Below are 21,642 nucleotides of genomic sequence, written 5' to 3' on the forward strand. Positions count from 1 at the left end.
CACTGGAGGAAGGGGATGCCATCCAGAGGCACCTCGACACGCTTGTGAAGTGAGACCATGCCAGCCTCATGGAGTTCAACAAAGTGCAAGGTTCTACACCTGGGTCGGGGCAATCCCAGGCACAGCTACAGGTTGAGCAGAGAAGAGATTCAGAGCAGCCCTGTGCAGAAGGATTTGGGGGAGTTGGTCGATGAGAAACTGAACACGAGCTGGCTTCAGTGTGAGCTTGCAGCCCAGAAAGCCAACTGTATCCTGGGCTGCATCAAAAGGAGTGTGGTCCTGCAGGTCAAAGGAGGTGGTCCTGCCTCTCTACTCTGCTCTCACTTGGATTATTGCGTACGGTTCTGGTGTCTCCAACATAAGAAGGACATGGAACTGTTGGAGCGACTCCAGAGGGTGGCCATGAGGATGATCAGGGGACTGGAGCACCTCCCGTATGAAGACAGGCTGAGAAAGTTGGGGCTGTTCAGCCTGGAGAAGAGAAGGCTGCGTGGAGACCTCATAGCAGCCTTCCAGTACCTGAAGGGGGCCTACAAGGATGCTGGGGAGAGACTCTTCATTAGGGACTGTAGTGATAGAACAAGGGGTAATGAGTTCAAAATTACACAAGGGAAGTTCAGGTTAGATATAAGGAAGAAGTTCTTTACTGTGAGGGTGGTGAGGCACTGGAACAGGTTGCCCAGAGAAGTTGTAAATGCTCTATCCCTGGTAATGTTCCAGGCCAGGTTGGACAGAGTCTTGGATTGACATGGTCTAGTGTGAAGTGTCCCTGCCCATGGCAAGGGGGTTGGAACTACATGATCTTAAGGTCCTTTCTAACCCAAACCATTCTGTGATTCTGTAAGAAATTTTTTACAATGAAGGTGGTAAAATACTGGCACAGAGAGGTGGTGGATGCACCGTCACTGGAGACAATCAAGTCCAGGCTGGATGTGGCTCTGGACAACCTGATCTAGTTGAAGATATCTCTGCTCATTGCAGAGGGGTTGGACCAGATGACCTTTGACGCTCCTTTCCAACTCAAACTATTCTATGATGCTATGATCACCAGGCATGGTGTGAAACAACATTTTATTCAAGACAGCCCTTCTGTTTGCAAGCTGGACATCCATACTGAAGGACTGTGGCCACAGCCAGAGCTGGTGCAAGGCAGATCAGCTGCACAGGTGGACACCTATACATTTGCCCCAGGTGATGGTGCTCAGCCACACTTGCCCAGGCACTCAAGGAGCTCCATGCGGATAGCAATGCGCACATGCCAGCCCAGTGGGATGAGGCGGATGTAGCGGGCCACGATGGGTGGCCGCAGCAGGTTCTGCACCGAGGATGAGCGGTCTGAATTGCCATAGAAAACCTGTGGAGAGAGGTATGGGCAGGTGGTTAGGGGGCTGGAAATCCTGCCCCATGAGTGTGGGGTGCTTGTGCAGAGCAGAGAAGGAGGAGGCTCCCTCTCCTTCACCCCCAAAATTAAAGACTAAAAAGAGCCAGGTGCAGAAAACTTGTCACACTCACAGGGTTTTCTGAGTAAGTCACTTTCCTCCTGTTGTTTCTGCACTTTTTATAGTTAGGCTGGACTTAATCTCACCCCATTTTCTCTCAATTGCCTTCCCATAGCAAGGCACTGCATGTTTGGAGTGAGTATGGTTGGCCTTGGCTGTTTGCATTTCATGAGCAGGGCTCCCAGACACACTGATTTAGACAAAAAATGTATTCAGGGGCCTTTTTCCTCTGCTTGGCCATGTGCCACATCTCCTCCTGCCAAGACCTGTTTTCAGGGAAAGCTCAGCATCTCCCCAGGGCTACAGGAACTAGTACTTCAGCAAAGCCACCTGAGCCTCCCATGCTGGCATGGGGCAATCCCCACAGATGGATACTGAGGATGGCTAGGATGCAGCAGCTGTGGCATCCCCCAGGCCAGGTGGGATGCAGGTGTATGACAGCCACAACTGTACCATCTCCCCAGTGCAATTTTTTGCTTCAAACCAACCCCTAAGTGCAGCATGACAGTAGTTCAGTGGGTTGTGACTTAACCAGTTGTGGATTTTGTCTCAGGGTTTTTTCTGTGTTGTCATCATGCAATAGCCCTGAATTTATGGCAAAAGGAGCCCCCAGTCTGCAGTGCTCAGGCATGGCCGGGGTTCTGTGGCTGCAGCCAAGAAAGAGGTTCCACCATGGAGGTGCTGCCTCCTCTCTCAGCTAATGCCTCCAAGCTTTATGTGGAGTCCCCTGTTATCATTAGAAAATACTTAAAATTCATTCTGTCCATCTGTGGCTGGTCAGTGTGGAACTCACCCTCACCACATGGGAGGATGCCCTAACTGTGCTGCCTCTGGACTTGGGGTGAGCACCAGGCCACATCCACCCTGCTCCTCCCACAGAACCCCCCTCTAGTGGCACCTCCCCGGCAGGATGTGATTTGTTCATGTCACCAAATAGGCCATCCCTGCACCAGTGGCCAAAGTGCAAAGTCCACCGACCCGGTTGTTGCCGGTCTGGTCCTTGTAGTAAACCCAGTTGAGGTTTTCATCGGTGCGGTACTGCATGCTGTACTTGGTCATCCACTCATCGGCATCGCAGCGCCCCTGCGTGAGGATTCCCGAGATCACCTTCACCTCTTTCAGGTCGATCTGCAGCCACTGGCTGTTGTCCTGGTACTTTGAGAGCCACGCACACCTGGGGGGACATCACTGGACCCAATACATCTGCCACCACTGCCCTCCGGGGCAGGCCCTCCTGTTCCCACACAGACAAGGGTCGCTGGTCCATGGGGCCGCCTGGGGAGGCATTTCTGAACTCACCCGAATCCTTGACCATTGAGGCGGGCCTTGTTGGCCGTCCAGGAGGAGTACCAGCCCGTGTACTGTTCAGGGTTGGAGCAGCTTATCTGGTCTGGGGTGACAGCGCCGGACTCAAAGCCCAGGGGCTTGTGGTAGGGGCACTCTGCAAAGCAAAGGAAAAAATACCTTAAGGGTGTCTTTGTTCCCTGGGTGTGTTTGTACATGTGTTGTCAACACCTTCTGTGGTTTCACTGCTCTTAGACCCACACTACAAACCCTGCAGTATTTGCTGCACAGGGCCATGGCATCTTCATTTTTAACTCTAGTGTGAATTTCTAACTCTTATCTCTCTATCAAACTTATTAAACCTGTGCTGCCTGCAGCATTTTGAAGGGAAGATTTTATCCAGATGTTGCAGTCCAAATTTCCTTCTTGCAAGCATGTGGAAGCAGATCCAGACTGGGATCCATTGACCTGAATCCAGCCTCCAGGTTGTCAAGTCTCTGCCTGGTTCTTGGAGAAATGCCTCTTCTTACTGGGCTTTATCTCCTTCTGCTCCTCCTCACTGACCTGATTTATGGCCATGCCTGCATGGCAAAATTGCTGAGTCTGCTCTGATCAGCCCTCAGATCTTCTGCATTTTCTGCTACGGAGACTGTATCTGGAGAAAGTCATCTTGTGGAAAACCTGTGGATACTCTGGTGCCAGTGAGATTTCATGCTTGGCCCTGCTGAAGGCTTAAGGATGTCCATCTGAGGTTTTGCCTTCCAATCTTCAGGCTACCAAACCTGATCCCACAGCTGTCTTCCACCACAGTGAGAAGTTCAGCAAGACTCTGCTGGCTGCAAAAGCCCTAGGGGCAGAAATATTCATTCACTATTAAAAACTTCTGTGGTGGGTCACCACACAGTGCTCTGGAAGGCAAGCCTTTAGTCATGCTGCCATGCAGATCATCTACATGCTGCCTGAACATAGTTGTGAGGTTTTTTTTGTTACGAATGGCAGACATGCAGGGAGCATCAGTGGGCACCCAGAGCTTGGCACGACTGCAGCTTCCCCCGTTCAATGGCCCAGTACTGCAGCCATGCAGTCAATGTCTCATTAGCAAGCTCCACTGTGTCGATATCCTATGCATCAATATCTCATTAACATATCTTGCTCAGTCAGTACCGCATTAACATGGCTTTCCCCATGGAAGAACATAGCTGCTGTCCCACTTTCCTCCAGGCATGGAAACATCATGCTTTTCCACCACGTTAAAACCCTTGCTGGGCTGAGGTGGCCCTGTGTTGTTTACTACTCGACAGGCTTATCTCAAACACCGCGTAACTTTACTTTTAGCAATACTAAGCCTCTGACCACACAACTGTAATGCAATTAGCAGGTCACCTTCTGGCATGTCCAGCTGCCCCATGTGCACAGGCACACAAAACAGATGCCTGGTGCCCTCCTAGCCAAACCGGCTGAGCCATTTAATGCTGTTACTGCAAACCTGAAGAAAACTCATGGAGTGGTTGTGAGGCCAGCTGCTCCCCTCCAGCCCTGCCAGAGACAGCTCTGCGGCACATCAGAACTGCTGCTCTGCAAAGCATCACCAGGCAGCGGAGGTGTGAGGCCTCACCACTATGGCTGGGCTGGGGAGAGAGACAAGCTGGGAGATACAGTGAGGAGATCCATTATTCAGAAGAACAGCCTTTATTAGTCAAGGAAGATACCTTCATTACTCAGCTACATATTGTTAATGTGTGAGAGCACCCCTCACAACTAGCCTGGCCAAGAAACCTAGAGCTGCTCCTCTCACACGTGTCCCTCAGCCATGGAGAGATCAACCAAACTTGCCATGTCTCCTCTCCTTTCCTTCCCTTTCAAGGAACAAAGTTTTAAAATGAAAGCAGGTAGGTTTATATTGGACATGGAGAAAAAAAATTTTGTGACACTGTTGGTGAGCCACTGGAGCAGGCTGTCTAGAGAAGTTGTGGATGCCCCATCACTAAAATTACACGAGGTCAGGTTGGATGGGGCTTTGAGAAACCTAGTCTAATGAAAGATGTCTTTGCCAAAGGCTGGTGGGCGCATTGATGATCCTATGACAAAGAAGAGTTGTGATAGCCAGAACTTTGAAGGAGCGGTGAGCCCAGGAGGGCTGTACCAGCTCAGGCTCATGTTTGGGGTAGTGCATATGGGTTTCTTGCATAAGACACTGGAGGAAACTCTCACAACAGGACATATAAAGTGTCATTTCTGGAACTCCTGTAAGTGATTCTTCTGCATCACAAGTGCTATCTACAGAAAATGCCTTTTTCCTTTTCAGACCTACCCCAGCAGGCAGCCCTATGGAGATAACAGCTGCAGAAACCAGAATGACAGTGTGAGAAGCCGTAACCCTTTACTGGGGGTGTTTGGGGCTGCTCTGCTCGGGGGACAAGACACCACCCATGCACAGTGGTTGAATCCTCCCCCTTGTAGTTTCTCCAGACAGCAAAGAAGCCTGTGGACAATGTTCAAGCTGGTTGAGGCCCAGGCAGATGTGGCCTCCACAGGAGCAGGATGCACAGAGGGAGAGCTCAGGGAAATCAGATGGGCAGACCAGGATAACTGGAAAGCCTCTGTGCTTGTCAGCTCCCTCACACTGTAGGAGGGAAACCTTCAGGTCCAGCAGAAGCATTGGATAGAAACAACTGGGGGTTTTCACCTCGCATTTCTGTTTGTGGCAAGCTCTGCCAATGATGTCATATCTTCTTGTCAATACATGTTTTATTTGCTTTCTAGTCTGTCCTGACTTCCACTGAGAGCTATTCCAAGATAATTCACTTAACCTTCTCCTCCTCCAGGGCAGCCATGACACTGAGCACTGGGGTGATCTTTCCCCTGTGTGTCTCCCCTGGAGCAATGGGGCAGCATAACATACCTCAAGTAGTTGCATAGCCTCTTGCAGGAGCTGGGAGGAAGTGGTTGCTAGTGGGCATGAGGCAGTGGCATGGCATGCCACCCAGCTGCAGCTGGGATGAACACATTAGTGTGACAGAGGCACAAATTAGAGTGAAGCTTCTGTGGAACACACGAGCTAAACTTGAAGGTGAGTTGGGCACTGATAAGACCTTGCTGGGATAACAGCAGGGAAAATGTGGCAGAGAGTAACAAAGAGCTTGATCAGAAACCTGTAAAACATGATCTGTGAGGAGTGGTTGAAGGAGCTGGGCAGAGGCAGCCTGGAGACCCCCCCCCCCCCCCCCCCCCCCCCCCCCCCCCCCCCCCCCCCACACACACATTTGTGGTCTTTTACTGTATAAAAATATGCTGCAAAGAAAGAATAAGCTGTTTTTCTTGACCCTTGGAAAGAGGACACAAAGTACCAGGCTAAACTTCAGCAAGGGAAGATGAGCCCAGGTGGTACAAAAGGTTTCTTACAGCATACTGTATTAGTTGCCCCAGGCAGTTTCCCACACCGGTGTGGAGGGCTGTAGGATAGGGCAGGCAAGCACCCACTGGCACGCACCAGCCTGGGCCACCCTGGGTGATCTTCCAAGGTCCACGCATGACCTCTGCTGCTACTGTCCCTCTGCCTGATGATGCAGGGTCACCCTGCACCTCCCACTGGTACAGCTCCCCTGGCCCCACCAGCAGCTGGGATTGGCATAAGTACCAATAATGTGCCACCTCTGCACTGCAGGGTACAACAGGGGTTGCTGCTGAAGATCACCAGACAGACATGGCTAAAAGTGCACTGGCCCCTTACCTGGCATGCACTCCAAGCTGTTGGTCCTGCTGGACCACACCGAGTTAGGACCTCCTTGACAGTCACATTTGCAAGCCTTGCTGTGCCACATCTCCAGTCGCTCATCCTTAAGGGAAGGTAAAAACCAGTAATAAATCAACATAGTCATCAACAACAGTGACATCAGATAAATCTGAGTACTGAAGCACCCATCCAGGCTGCTGTACCTTCTCTGATCCCCCTCCTTCATTTTGGCCTGGCATGAAACATGGAATGTCTGCCCCTTGGATTCAGAAGTGGGAGTATGTGCCTGGGTTTGGAGGCCCAGGTGCCATCCCTCCTTCTGCCCCGAGGCACCAGAACTGGGCAATGCCAGACCCTCAGCATTTGCCCAGCAGCCAAACCAGCCAGAGACTCTTACCTCTCCTGGAGAAAGGGCCATGGCAGCTGCAGCAGCAGGCATGGAAGGAAGAATAGAGAGATCAGAAATGAAGGCTGAAAGAAAATGTTAGGAAATGCAATGAACATTTACTCCTGAGCTGGGGACAAGTAAAGTGAGGAAGGACTGACAAATCTACTGTGCTTTCCCAAGTTAACTGCAGGGGAAAGCAAGAGAACATGGGCAGGAACAGAGCACTATGTGTGCCTGTGTGGGTCCTACTCTTCCACTGTGTTTTCTTTTTAATGCTTTTGGCATCTCCTCTTTCTGATCAGATACACCTGAAACATCCTGAGGAGAAACCCAGGCCAGCCCCCTCAGCTTCTGCTTTACAGCTGATTTTGCCCCTATCCCTTTTTGCCATCTTCTTGCCTCACAGTTTCCCTTTCTTATTGTGCCTGTGTGAGCTGGTGAGTCCCAGGGGTGAAATCCCAGCCCAGTGCCACCGCAAATCACCAATGCCTTTGGAGGAGATGGGACACCCCACGAGGTGTCTGGCCTGAGGACACTCCCCCTGGATGGGATAGAGGAAAATGAAATGTAAATAGGTCTCTCCAATCCATCTTACATACAAGACTCGTTTGTTTTTGTTTTTTTTTTTCCTTAGGCTGTAGAGGAAGAGCCACAAGAGATTTTTGTAGCATCTGACCTGGTTTATCTCCTCCTGCCTGTCACTGAGCAATGGCTTTTTCTAGTGAAGTTCAAAGTAGGCTATGTTAATAGCATTTGGACCATCAGTATAGTGCCCAGTTAACTATGAAAACAAAATAATTTTTAAAAATGGCTGCTGATAACTCATTAACACAAGTCAAATGTCAAACATTGTATATTCAATGCCAGTAGGGAATCTGCAAGCCACTAAGGACCAAGCTTTTGAGCAGGCAAAAACTCGTATGTAAGTTTTGTGAATACAGAAAGAGGACCTTTCCACCAAATGAATTAGACTCTGAATTATTCACTAAAATCTAGTTATGATTTATTCATTCATACACTGTCAATTTGCTGAGCCTAGGAAGCTCCAACTAATGCTGGGAATTTACATCTCACGTTTCTATAGCAAGTTTCATCTCAAAAGACTCACAGACACTGTGCAATTATAATCAGCTGAAATATAAACTATGTACAAAGCTCTTTTTATTACTGAAATGCAACAGCTCCTTGCATGTGACGCTGAGCCTGAATGTATAAAGAGTTTGAAAGAAAGACCCCAGCAAAGAACAAAATTATAAAGAAATTTAAAAAGGAAAATCCCTTTTTGAACACAGAGATGGTGCCCTTTGCTTCAGTGTCCCAGCGCAGCATTTCTGGCATCAGGAACTTACGGCATTAACCCAAGGCATCAGCCCTGGGAGTAGAAGCAAACATCAATCTACAATAAAAAGATGTGGCTTTTAGTGAGGCCCAAGAGGGAGGCAGGAGTCATCCAGATACCATCAAGCTCAGCAGGAAGTCGTGAATGCACGTCTCCAAACCTGGCCTCTCGGAAAGTGTAGGCTGGGGGCCACGCACAACACCACGCTCCACCCTCCCCAGCACAGATGTCACCCAGCCAAGACCTGTGATCCATTGTGCAACAAGAAAACCAAAGCAGAGCTGCAAGCCCAAGGCCATGTAGCGCATTGTCACCTCCATGCTGTGCCACACAGGGCAAAGCAGGTCAACTTAAACCAGAGGGAAGGTGGCCCGGGGAAGCAGCAGGTTTGGCTTGGGGTAAGCACAGCAGTCCTTCCTGAGCAACATGGCCTGATAACCCCTGGCATCAGGAGATGAAAGGAGAGGAAAAGATGCCCTTGCCTGCAGTCGGATAGAAAAAGTAGTAATTGATATATTGGTGTGTTTACAGCTGTGACGGGTCCTGTCCTACAAAGGAAATGAAGAGGAAAGCTGACTGCCAATAGTCTAAAAATGTGATGGCCAGCATGCTTTTATAGTGAGCATGTTTGCCTTCAAGGAAGGTTACAAAGATAATTGGTAATTGTAGGTCAGGCAGAACGAATTGTTGCAATTCATGGGAGAGTCATAAGTCCTGCGTGGTCGCCAGGGGCTGTTGTTTTAAAAGTACAAGATTAAAAAAACCCCAAAACGTTATAAAAGAAAAAGCCCTATTAACAGGCCTCCTCCCTCCTGGACATTCAGCAAACCATCAGTTCAGTGAAATAAATTATAATCTGTGCAAGTCTGTGAGAGGCAGGAAGATCAGGAAGATAAGGCATATACCTTTCCTGTCCCTCCATCCTGCCCTGCAGCATGGCATGTCCAATGCACTGCCATGCAAAAATGCCATCTCATAGTTCAGAATCTGGGGACAGGAGCTTGGGAAAGCACCAAGGGATGATTTTGTGCCTGATGGGAATGGGCTGAAGCATGGGCCCTGGGATAGCCCCGCTTGGCACTTGATGCTGAGCAGGATGAAGGGGAGAGATACCCACAGACCGAACCAGGTCTGGGAGAGAAGGAAAAGAGATGGCAGAGGCAGTCCTGGAATGCTGAGGTGGAGAGGACAGGGGTTTCCTGAGGTGGAAGTGGGCTAAAGCAGCAGCTACAACTTGGGGCTAGCTGGCGAAAGGAAGGGGCAACCAGTAGCATGGAAGCTCAGCTGCTGGCTTTTTAATGACAGGAACAGGTAACTGTGTGCCCCAGAAAATTTGTGGTCATTAACAACATGGTTAAACAGAGAAAGAAAGGAGGAAGGTAAGTGTGCAAAGAAGTAACATCAACAAAGGCAGAGTACATTTCATAGAATCATAGAATGGTTTGGGTCAGCAGGGGCCCTAAAGATCATCTAGTTCCAACCCCCCTGCCATGGGCAGGGACACCTTCCACTAGACCAGACTGATCAAAGCCCCATCCAGCCTGGCCTTGAACACTGCCAGGGATGGGGCATCCAATAAGCCAATAAGGCATTTTGGTAACATCAACTCTGAGAAATAATATTGAACATCCTGCCCATAGGGCCATGACAGCAAGCCATCCTTTTTAGGGTGCCTAGAATTAATGACAGATGTGCAAGCATGAGAAAGCACATTTACAATAAAACAGAGAAATAAAATATAACACAGAATAAAAGTCAGTCATTTGATTTGCCGGAGTAAGTTCACATAAACCTGGCCATTGCAGGTAAAGTATGTGGAAAATGTTAATGACTTTGTTTATTTCTTGACTTTACAATTTAGGTGGTCTAAAAGCTTAATCTGGAAAATAGTTAATTTTGTCTTTCATGTCTGCATGCATCAACTCAGTTTAGCAGAGCTCAGAAAGATGAACAAAATTATTTCCTCTCCTCGTAGTGAAGGGCACTCCCTCGTGATGCATCACTTTCCTAGCATGGTGGCTCCTAGGTGCATAGCTAGTCAACTGCTTCCCTTCTGCACATAGGGCAGGGGAAAGGAAAAATGCTTAAAAAACAGAAAAATTGACTGGAGACCTGAAAAAGGGGTGAGTGGAATGAATGGCACTGGTTTTAACACATTTTCTGAGAGGCACACCACTTCAAGTCCCTGTTTTCCTTGAGCACCGCATTAGAGAGCATCAGGAAGCAGAGCTAGGTACAGCACAGGGGGCTGAGACACTGAAAAAGGTACTGTGGTACCTCTGTGCCCACTGGGTGCTAGTTTGTGGGTTGCTATATTATTAACCTCAGCTATTTTTACATCCCAGGCCTGGAAATCGTGCCAGGCAAGCATGGTGACTCACATCAGGCTGCACCAGCCTCGAGCATGGTGCATTTGGGGAAGCTGCTGCGTCCCAGGCCACCATCATACGTGGCATTTTCCCCATCTCTCCTTACCCCTGTGCCAGAGGTGATGGGACAGCTGTGGCTGGTCCTCAGGTGCCCTTGGCAGGCGTAACCTCCTCACCCAGTCATTTGGTGGTTGCTTATTTGTTTTCCCCTCAGGGCTTTTTCAATGGCCATGCTAAGCAGGATCCTTACTGAGCTGAGCAAACAGTGCCTTTACTTGTAAAACGTGCAGGCTTTAAATGGTCCTTGTGAGCTATGCTGACAGGCAGAGACCATCAGGGCATATGCAGATCTATGTCCACCAGAAGATTTTGGGAGTCGGACTGTCCCGGTGAAAGCAGGCTGTTCATCCGCGGGCTTTCACCACCTAAAGCCACTCTGTAAATGGTATTTTGGCCCTGGCAACCCCCAGCAAGGCAACAGGACCAGCACCAATGCCAGTCTGCACAAGAGAGAAGGGCTCGTATTTCATGTTAAGCATCTCTCTCCTGCTTTAATGCAGCTTCTGCTTTCCTCATTCCTTTTGTGGGGATTTTCTCATTGTTTTATTATTTTCAATTCCATTTCATTTTCTTTCTTTAAATGATTTGTATTTGGTATCCACTTTCATTCATTTGTATTTTGTCTCATATAATATTTGCTGGTATTTATCTGAAAATTATAAAAAACATATTTAAATAAGGACAATTATACCTATGTAATTAATATTATCTTTTATGCCAGCTGTCTCCATAATGTTTCCACATTTTTTTATGTTGTGAAGATATGTGAAAAAAAAAGTTAACAAAAAATCAACCTTTTACCCTTTTCTTCTTAAGAGATGTGTAATTTTTCTAAATTTTTTTTTTTCCTCCAAAGTGTTCCTTTGAAAACTTTTGGCAATTTCTGATCTTATTGACATTTGTTCCTTCCTGCTTAGAGCGTATAGCTATGTAGAACATTGCCTGCATAATAATTTTATTAGATTTATTGATTATGCCAAAGGGCAGCACTAAAGATGTTATTTACTGTGATCTGAGGCGGGTTTGGGCCTTTGATTTTGATTTTTGTGGGGAAAAAAAGAAAATAATTCTTTTCAACTGCTGAGACGTGCTTATTTCCCAATGTGTAGTGATCATGGCTGGAATAATGCAGCACAGGCATGTCACATTCAATGTGCTAAAAGCGTATTCATGTCAACCCAGGGCTCAGGGTGCTCCCCCTCACCATATGGAGGGGCCCCGGCAGCTGCTGTGGCTCACGTCACAGGAGCCTGCCTGCTGCACCATATGCTACGGCTGCTGCTGTGATGGTGTCGCCGGCAAACACAAGCCCAGCCAAGGTGTGGGGGGTGCTCCTCTAAGCCACTTCTTTTGCCAGGGAAAATAAGTTAAGTAGCTTATCACGGCTTCAGCACACATGGCTTAGGGGATTGGCCTAGCAGCACCTGCTCCATGGTAGGAGAGGCAGCATTGTGAGGTGAACCAGGGCAAAGCACCACTTCTTGCTCTTTATCCAGAAGAGGACATATGGACCACAAAGCAGAGAAAGCCAGTAAACTAAGAAAACCAGTGAATTAAGAAAATAAATTCAATACCAAAGGAGCGATGCCTGGAAAGAGATCATACAAGTAATTTTTCACTGCAGGCTTTCCAAAAATATCCTGATGTGTGGGTGTCTATTTAAAGCAAGCTGTGTCTGGGATAAAGAGCAAGGTAGGAACTCATTCCAAGGACTAATTGCAGGTTATGCTATGCACTGGGAAAAAAATGCTGGAGTCCAGGTAAAAAAACAGCCTTCCAAGAAGCTCAGTTACCAGTAACCTTCCCAGGTGAAACAAAGGAGAGCAAAGAGATAAGGTATGAAGAGAACACACAACTATATGCTGGGAGATTATAAAGCCCTAGTAATTAGACAGAGGGGGGTACAGCCAAACATAAAAGGATGATGTGAAGGCATGGCTATTTGGGAAACACTTTCCATGAAATGTGGTAGACCAAAATATTCAATGTAAAGAAAGAAGGACAGAAAAAACTAGACAAAGCAAAAGACTGATAATTCAACATTCATGGCGGAAAACCTGGATTATCTGATAAATCTGTCCCCCACTCTGACAGATCATACTCTATTCACACATTAATGTTGGTAGATAACGCCCAGCACCTAGCAAGAGCAACCTCAGCCTTAAGACAACAGCAGCTTTGTTATTGGCTTTGATGAAGCCAGAATTAAACACAACCCACAAAAATTATCTCCTTGTTCCACAGCTGGGTTCCACAGAAGGCGACCATGACCCTGAATTTTCTGGCTGCTTCTAGCTCTGGTTTACCTACTTTCATTGCTACTTTTCAGAAAAGTAAGTTTGAGAAAGCTTCAGAATTGATACTTTTCTTGACTTATGATTGCTTTTTGTTTATAAAGTGCCTTTGGAAGTTTTTTCCAGGCCAATATGCCTGAAAGAGACTTTTAAAAAAAGTCAGATCTCCATCAGCAATGTCTTGCTGGTAATGATCAGCTTCTCATTAACCAAGAGTTTTGATTAAGGAAGGACCAGTCTTCCATATTATACTGTACCTCATTTTTCAAATCAGAATTATTATTTACACACTGGCTCAGCTGCACTACAATTTTTGTTGCAAATTCATATTTTGACAAATTATATGGCAAATTTTTTACACTGCAATTATTTTGTGAAACAGTTTTACTACTGAATATTCATAGAGCTGTAAGAATGCTGCTCACTCATGTACATTAATTATGCATCTCCTCCACAATTTTGACTTTCCCCAAATCATTATGCCTCCATGAGAATGCAGAGAAGAGCTTTCTCTATACTCCACAGCCCCTGGTGCGTACCTTTGTACAAGAAAAGAAGAAACAGCACGACGCTTCCCATCCTGAACCGCATCTTTTCCTTCCTCTTTTGAGAATAGCTCCTTAGCATGCTGTTAGGCTTACTGGGAAGGCATGAGATTAACTTAAGCATTGCCTAAGCACCTTACTCTCCTTCATTCTCATGATTTTATCAAGCACTATCAAGCCAACCACAAAATTATTACTGTCAAGCTCAATCATCTAGGATGTCATGTGCAACAGTTTTTAAGAGGTAAAAAGTAATGAGGTACTGACACTCTGAGTACTGATAGGGAGAAAACTCCAGGAACAAATCTGACTCTGTATGCAGACATTTGTTCAACTAAACAGGGACATACCTACCTAGAAACCACATACCCCCCCCCCCCCCCCCCCCCCCGTAGAAATGTAGCTGTCTAATGCTTATAAAATATATGTAATGTTGTGCTGGTTTTGGCTGGGGCAGAGTTGATTTTCTTCATGGCAGCCAGTATGGGGTTGTGTTTTGGATTTGTGCTGGAAACCATGTTGATAACTCAGGGATGTTCTAGCTATTGCTGAGCAGTGCTTACACTCAGAGACAAGGCCTTTTCTGCTTCTCATACCACCCTACCAGCAAGTAGGCTGAGGGTGCACAAGGTGCTGGGAGGGGACACAGCTGGGACAGCTGACCCCAGCTGACCAGAGGTACATTTCATACCATATGGCATCATGCTCAGCATATACAGCTGGGAAAAAAGAAGGAAAGGGGAGGATGTTTGGAGTGATGATGTTTGTCTTCCCAAGTCATCATTACCATGAAGGAGACCTGCTTTCCTGGGGATGGACCTGCCTGACCATGGGAAATGGTGAATGAATTCCTTGGTTACTTTGCTTGTGTGTGCATTTTTTGCTTTACCTGCTGAAGTGTCTTTATCTCAACCCACAAGTTTTCTCACTTTTATGATCCTGCCATCCCACCAAGGGCAAGTGAGCAAGGGGCTGTGTGGGGCTGTGTGGGGTTAAACCATGACAAGTATATATTGTCTGTTGTATGTGGTATGTATTCATTATCTTCCATCCCAGTTATTTACCTCTACACTATCAATGCCTTTCCTAATAACAGCTGTAGAAATCTGCCCTGACCTTAATGCTCTTTTAGTCACCTAATAGCAAGGGGTTGAAAACTGCAATTAGTAGATCAAATGGAAATTGCACATTTCAGTAGTTTACTTTCTGAGCTGTAAAAATCTCAAACCAAAAAAAGTAAACCTCCCTTTGCTAACAGTTCTACCTATAGTACCCTCTAATCAGCTTACGTCAAAGAGAGTTATACATTTGATTTTAAAATGACTGAAAGATTCAAGACGTAAACAGACTGCTAGTGATTCTGGTGGATCTTGCACCCATTCCTCCAATCTCTGTTAATTATGTGCAATTAGCAGTGACTTTTTAATGAAGGTTTTTGAAAGTAATTGCTTCGGAAGCAGCTTTCTATGTTTCAGATCTCAGATTGTATGCACGCAAAATAGATTAAAGTGCTGCATAGATCATGTATGCTGCTGCTGAATTAAACTAGACCTGTCTCTAGTTTTCTGGTGTACACCCATTCAAAAACACTGTGTAAACAAGGATGCTGACTTTTTGGAAACAGTCTACTGGGCAGGATTCATCTCACCTGCCTCTGGATACCCACATATTTGGAATGCTCTTTAAATGAGATGTCAGGGACAGCATCTCTCTGCAGATGCACCTCCAGTGCTGCATCCTGCCCTCGCCAGAGTGTGCGACATGACTGGGACAAGCCTCCTGCCAAGGGGGCTTGCTGCTTTGCTCAGCCTTGAGCAGTTTAACCTGCTCAACCCAACACTTTTCCCATTTTAATCTACCCTAAAGAAGAGGACAGGCAATCACAGGCAGACCCCTGAATGGACATGGACATCCTGCTTCTTGGACCTGGGCCAACTCACCCCAAACACTAGGGAACATCAGTGCATGGCAGGGTGAGTAAGCAGTGTGGCTACAGAGACAAAAATTTCCAGAGCTGCTGAAGACGCTTGGATATCTATTCTCTCTTTGCATTGATGAGCACTTGGTATTTAAGTCCCATGGTCTTGAAAATCCCAGCTTAAAAATCTCTAAATACATTCATTCACGTATCTCTTGGAAAACCAGATCAGAACTTCAGCCTCTCAGCTCATGGTCACTGGGAGGCAGAGCTGCCCACCCAAAGAGAAATCACCTACTGTACTTTTAAAAAGTGAAACCAAATTCTCTCCTACCACCCTAAGCATTTTAAAATCAGCCATGGGTTATGGTAAGCTCCACCTTTCAAATAGGTCTTGATTTTGTGTAAGGAATGTAATAGCTCAGAGATCATGTTCAGAAATAGCACAGCTGTTATCAAAGAACACTTCATCCAAAGGTACACTGTCAGGATTGGTGGCTCCCAGTTATAAAATTCCCTCCCTACAAAAAAAAAGTGCAATCTGTGTTTAAAAATGTGTCTGTAGCATTAAAAAAAAAATGAACTGGCTCACAGGAAGAGTAGAAGAGCCTTTAATATATTAAAATATATTAAAACTCTAGACAGTTCAGACCCTCTGTGTCTAATGGTGTTTGTGGGCCTTCGTTTTAGTAACTGTAAAGAGCAAAACTGTGCTGCCACTACAGACAACATTGCTAACTGATCATGTAGTTAATTCCTAGTGAGCATACAAATACTTTCAGGTATAGAAGACAGAAAACAATTTAAATCCAGTACACAATATAGTACCAGATAGGGCTACATTTCCCTTAAAAAAAAAAAATAAAATAAAATAAAATTGAAAAGGATAAAATTAGCCTGGCATTGATTATGGAACAAAACTATGGCTGGTACAAACGGTCCAAAGGAGGAAGGTTTGGTGATACCCACAGTGCTGTGTAAAACAGAGGCAGGAACTGACTGGGCAGGTTCACTCTTGGCCACACATCTCCAGGTCCAGCTCGTGTCCCATTGGCTTTAAAACATTTTGGTATGTTTTCATGGTCCTCAGATATTTTGGTGTATTTTCTTCCCCCATATTGTGGGAAATAATACAAAGGCTGCCCTGCACCATTGGAATGCTCTGAGTACATGAGTTTGAGTACAGCTTGCACTTCCAGGGGCATGACATGAAGGCATGGGGGTTTGTAAGGGTGTGAACCCCCTGGGATGGCAGCAGGGGGAACAAATTGAATGGAGGCTGTTCAACACCCTGCCTGGGGATGCTCCCTGGCATGTGTCCCTCCCCAGCTGGGTTAGGTGGCCTGAACCACAATTTTACCAGGCGTTTGCTAAGAATTAAACAGCATGGAACACTGGAGGCCAGTGTTCCAGTCCATACTTTGGCCTGGCTTTGTTAGCAGATAAAGATACATCTCACCACCATTTAAGGAGCTCTATGCCAATACTGTATGCAGACTTAGTGCTTTCTGCCTATAGCTTTCTCCTTATGAGAAATGAATTTGCTTCTGATCATGGCAGAGCTGTGTATCTATGAGCTCCCAAAACACATATATGTGCATGGAGGCCTTCCTGGCATTTGACTGACTGGCAGTGTGCACGTGTGCCCTCAGAGGGAAGCAGGTAAGAAAAGCACTCGTGTGAGAGAGAAGTGCAACTCCATGTAGTGGTTTTGTGCTTCTCCCAAAGTCAGACTGCCAGACAGCTAAATCAGAGCGGCACACACAGATTCACGCGTCTGGGAGCTGAACACACACGACATGCAGTGTCTCAGCGCAAATGTGTGACTGGTGTGGTTTGGTTTTAGCACAGTTAGGGAATGTACAAAATACACATTTATACATGTACGTGTGAACCACAGAAGAAGGATACTGACATGCTGAGAGCAAGACTGCCAACGCTTTTCAGAGCTTGAGTCAAGCCGGTAAGAGCTGGATCCTGTTGAAATGGATGAAGCTATGATGGTCTACACATGCAGAAGATCTGTATCTTGAAATAAAATATTCTTTCCACAAGCCTGAAGTGTGAGCTTAAGTTCTCTTCTGAAAAGGAGCCTTTTCCCTAAATGTAGGAAAACACAGTGCAGGTAGTTATTTGGTGCTGGCCACCAGGATCAGGCCCACTCACCCTGTTATGCATGCAGCTGGGGGAGTTGTGGCTGTCATTGGCAGGGTAGGCACCATGGGGACCACCATCCCTATTACATGGGAAGTACCTACATCAAAAGCTGGCAAACCCTACATTAGGAAAAGTCTAGCTACAGCTGATTCAGCTTTGAGCCTGTGTCCATCTGTGGAAGACAGTTTACCCAAGAGATGGAATACATTGCTTCGGCTTCACCTCCCGGGGGCTGCACACACAGTTCTAACCAAGTTAAGCAGAGGAAAGCCAGAGCTGACATCTGCACTTCCAGGCTGCAGGACACACAGGCCATTAGTGTCATTACAGCGCTTAACGTTATGAAATTACCCTGCTAGGTCTTACAATGTAATATATGTGTGCCTTCTACCCAAAATAGCTTTTGCAGCCTGGTCCAGGTATCTGCACATTGCACTGCAATTTGTAACTGCAACTTGCCCACACCCCAGAGTGTTTCTTTAAGTAAGACCAAACACTGACAAAGGATTCATAGTTTTCTTATGATGATGATTAAGAGAAGTTTCAGCTAAGCCGATTTTTCTCTTTCATCTTTATGATAAGTAAATCACACCCTCCTGCTCTGATCAGCAGAGCTAAGGAGCTTCCTCCTTCTGCAGAGGTGTTTTAGCCCCAGCACTCATCAGGGCTCCCATGCACAGACAAATGCCATGGCAGCATCCATGCCCAGAGGTTACCCTTTTCTAAAGGCTTGCATGTGCAAAATGAGACAACACATAATAACTCAAACTGCTCCAAGGCAAGCTCAGATGGCTTCTTCTTTCTCGATTAATAAAATCAGCAATACACGCAGTACAGGGGAAAACAGTTTTTCTCCTGTACTCAAACACTTCTCCAAGCACAGAGGTGAAAGCAACAGTGAAACAGTGAAAACTCCAGTCTGCCCTGGAGAAAACTTTCCTTGGGGATGCATTGAGCTGCAGCCTTCACCACCGCTATGTGGATGCTCGCACACCCTACCTGGGAGGAGGCACAGGCTCCTCCCCTCTGCCTCCAAGGCTGCCTCTGGTCCCTGTAGTCCCCTTGGTTACCCAGCCCAGGGACCATAGCAAGACCATGCTGTCGAGAAAAGACTCCTCTTTTGCTGCTGAGGATGAAGCCTCTGACCTGTGGCAGGGAGAGGCCCCATCTGCACCTTTCTGCAGCAGCCAGCCCCGGCCTAAGCTGCAACAGTGAGAAGGGGTCCATGGGAAGATGCAAAATGGCCCCCAAGAGCTCCTGTATCAGGCAGACTTAAAAGAAGGGGTAACACTTTTATTAGGCTTCCATCTACCTGTTTCCCCTTCCAGGTGACACTCAGAAAGGCCTCAGTGCAGACAGGCCCACAGCCCCTGCTCTACCCTGGGCATCCCTACTGCACCAGAGGCATGGGGGCTACTGACCACCACAAAACTGGTGCTCAGGGAGTACTGTAAGGTGAGCGACCAGATTTAAACCCCATAAATCCTGTCTCGCAGAGCCATGCTGGGCAGACAGGTGGAGAAAGCACCAGCTGCTTCGGTACCTCAGGGCGCTGGCACAAGCCAGCCCTTGCTGGGTCTCTTTGCATTTTGGTTGATGTTGTTGCAGGAAATCGAGCTTTTTAGAGGAAAAAAGCAAGCACTGCAGCAACATTGGCTAAATCATAGAATCATAAAATCAGCATCATAGAATGGTTTAAGTTGAAAGGGACCTTCAAAGGTCATCTAGTCCAACCCCCCTCCCATGAGCAGGGACATCTTCAACTAGATCAGGTTGCTCCGAACCACATCCAGCCTGGCCCTGAATGTCCCCAGGGGTGGTACACCACCAATTCTCTGGGCAACCTGAGCCAGTATTTTACCACCTTTATTGTCAAGAATGTTTTCCTCACATCGAGCCTTAATCTCCTCTCTTTTAGTTTAAAAACATTACTCCTTGTCCTATCGCAACAAGCCCTGCTGAAAGTCTCTCCTTTTCAGAACTGAAAGGCTGCAGTTAGGTCTGTCTTCTCCAGGCCAAACAACCCCAAATTATGGTCATACTCTTAGAAAAATTACTCTGTTGAACAGGGCCTGTGGAAGGGAGTTTCCTGCTTGAGGAGCCTTTCCACTCCCCTCACCTTCCACTTCTGCCGCAGGCAGGGCTTACCCTTTCTTTACACGCTTATAAGGTTGCCCGTCTTGGGGCGGGGGGGGGGGGGGGGGGAGTAGAAAGCAGAGACTCATCGCTCTATAGGAAACGACGAAAAATTGAGGGGGAAAGCACGAAAATAACCAGCGGCGCTGGTTCCACTGGGGCTCGAACCCAGGACCTTCTGCGTGTAAAGCAGACGTGATAACCACTACACTATGGAACCGCCACATACGCCCTGCTTCGCGGGACTACCCCTATGTGATCAGACACTGGGGCGCCTCCTGCGCTCGAAGCCGGGGGGAGGGCCGGGGGAGCGCAGCCGTTGGGAGCGTGAAGAGTGTAGCGGGGACAACATGTGAGGGAGGAGGAGTCAGGCCTCTGCAGCCGCGGCTTTTGTTTGCCCTTTTTTAATTTTCGTTTTAAATCGCTGGTTAATTAAAAATGTAGTCATTAAAAATCACCCTAATGCGTCTTCTGCCCCTCAGCTAGCTACAGAGGAGCAGTGAAGGGGGTAAATCGCTTTAGTAGCTCTCACGGTAGGGAAGGCACAGGTAAGGTTTTATGCGCGACTTCAGTGTCGGCATGCATCTCCACGCATTAGAGCCCTTCAGCTCCCGCCCTCGGGCCCTTATCTGCCCCGCCAAACCCGGCGCTGGGGCAGGTAACGAGCCTGGAGGGCAAGAGTCCCGTTAAGGCTCGGAGCGGGTACTGCGAGCACCCCGTTTCTATGCACCCGTACGTCGTGCTCCTAACGCCGTGACCTCCGGCTTGGGAAATGGCTGGCCAGCCAGCCTTCCTGCACATCCCACTGCCCTTGGGTGTGCTTGGCCGCTCGCTTCTCCCACGTGAGAGGGAAACAGCGGGACTGGTGCGTTAAATCTCGCACCCAGCGGGCTGGACGGAGCATGGGAAAGGCAGGCTGAGCTCCGGGAGAGGCGCAGAAGCACCCCTATTGCTTGGGAGGAGCGCGGCTGCGGCTGCGTGGGTCCCAAGTCAGCCAGGCATGGGAAGGCGTTCCTCCGCGGGCGGCGGGTGTTCCAGCCCTCCCGGCAGTGCGGGAGGAAGGTGTGGATGGTTTCATGGGCACAGGAGGCAGTGTTTGGAGCAACGTGCTAAGACAGAAGGCAGAGCTTGTCAGTGCTTCCTTGAGGAAGCTGTTGCGTGGTGCCTAACGGATGTGCGAAAGTTACGATTTATCCCCTCAGGCACAGCGTGTGACACTCTACAGAATGTTTTTAAAGCGAGGCGTGAAAGCGAGACCCTTTGCTTTCTAAAATCCACCCCGGAACAGCGGAAATTTTCTTTCACCACCAGCAGGGTAAAGCAAAGCTCCCCTGGAAACGGTCATTACCCCCCACATCGCTGAATCCCGTCGGCGGGCGAGCTGCGGCGCTGGCGGCCACGGCTCGGAGGGACGGGCTGGGCTGTCCTGGGCGGGGCCGAGCGGAGCGGGCGGTGCTGCGGCCGACTCCCGGTGCGGTGCCGCACCGCGCCGCCAGCAGGGGGCTCTCCGCGCTCACCAGCTCACCTTCTCACTCTCCGTGGCCGGAGCCCTCGGTGGTTGGTACTGCGCAGGTCGGTGTGTCAGGTTGTGCGTGATCCTCCTCTGGAGCTGGGTTGTTTTTGCAAAATGTTGTGGTACGTGTGGTTACAGTACGAGGCGGCCTAAGTGTTCCGTAGGTGTCTCTTTGCTAAAGGGAACCTGATGGAGCTCCTCATACTGTCTGCTCACACCCTCCTCACCCATCAGTAATCCAAGATTATTTAGGCCGTGGATTCACCGTGTTATCTTCTGCAGAAGATGGCTTGCTGTGAGGGTACAGAGCAGCTGTATCTGTGCAGTTCTGTGCCTGTCTGCATCAGGTATTCGTTAATTCTGGAACTTTTTTGTCATCTGTTGGATCACACAATGCATCTCTTATG

At 47.9% G+C, this 21,642-nt stretch overlaps 2 protein-coding genes and 1 non-coding gene across 5 annotated transcripts in view; 1 reads left to right on the forward strand and 2 right to left on the reverse strand.

Annotated features, from left to right (window-relative positions):
- Positions 1 to 886: 886 nt before the first annotated feature.
- Positions 887 to 13,736, reverse strand: RS1 (retinoschisin 1). Of its 2 annotated transcripts, XM_057419684.1 has the most exons (6): positions 13,506 to 13,736; positions 6,914 to 6,939; positions 6,514 to 6,619; positions 2,799 to 2,940; positions 2,478 to 2,673; positions 887 to 1,354 (listed from the first exon to the last, which is right to left on the reverse strand). In XM_057419684.1, the coding sequence occupies exons 1-6, from the start codon at positions 13,633 to 13,635 to the stop codon at positions 1,202 to 1,204; spliced, it is 753 nt and encodes a 250-aa protein (XP_057275667.1). In that variant the 5' UTR covers positions 13,636 to 13,736; the 3' UTR covers positions 887 to 1,201. The 2 variants fall into 2 exon arrangements, with proteins under 2 accessions (XP_057275667.1, XP_057275666.1); XM_057419683.1 differs by lacking the exon at positions 13,506 to 13,736 and having other exon boundaries at positions 6,514 to 7,128.
- Positions 8,779 to 21,642, forward strand: part of PPEF1 (protein phosphatase with EF-hand domain 1) — a 51,476-nt gene continuing 38,612 nt past the window's right edge. Inside the window, exon 1 of one of the 2 annotated variants that reach the window (XM_057419677.1) lies at positions 8,779 to 8,788. The gene's annotated coding sequence lies outside the window, so the exon portion shown is untranslated. Of the gene's footprint in view, positions 8,789 to 21,205; positions 21,358 to 21,642 lie in introns of those variants that run through there. The other variant, XM_057419681.1, reaches the window with a different exon arrangement.
- On the reverse strand, positions 19,870 to 19,942 carry TRNAV-UAC (transfer RNA valine (anticodon UAC)). The gene has a single exon. It is a non-coding gene; the product is annotated as a tRNA-Val (tRNA).

The sequence above is a fragment of the Pezoporus wallicus genome, unplaced genomic scaffold (genome assembly GCF_028554395.1).
Source record: "Pezoporus wallicus isolate ANWC-B61680 ecotype Strahan unplaced genomic scaffold, APGP_CSIRO_Pwel_v1 contig_5767, whole genome shotgun sequence".
Taxonomy (NCBI): Eukaryota; Metazoa; Chordata; class Aves; order Psittaciformes; family Psittacidae; genus Pezoporus; species Pezoporus wallicus.

What these genes read in the sequence shown, in the direction of transcription:
- RS1 (XM_057419683.1), bottom strand. Translation starts at nt 6,955, where the DNA reads ATGCCTGCTGCTGCAGCTGCCATGGCCCTTTCTCCAGGAGAGGTAAGA. An exon ending in CAGCTTGGAGTGCATGCCAG is followed by an intron (nt 2,941 to 6,513) that starts GTAAGGGGCCAG and finishes TTTGCTTTGCAG; the next exon opens with AGTGCCCCTACCACAAGCCC. An exon ending in CTCAATGGTCAAGGATTCGG is followed by an intron (nt 2,674 to 2,798) that starts GTGAGTTCAGAA and finishes ATGTCCCCCCAG; the next exon opens with GTGTGCGTGGCTCTCAAAGT.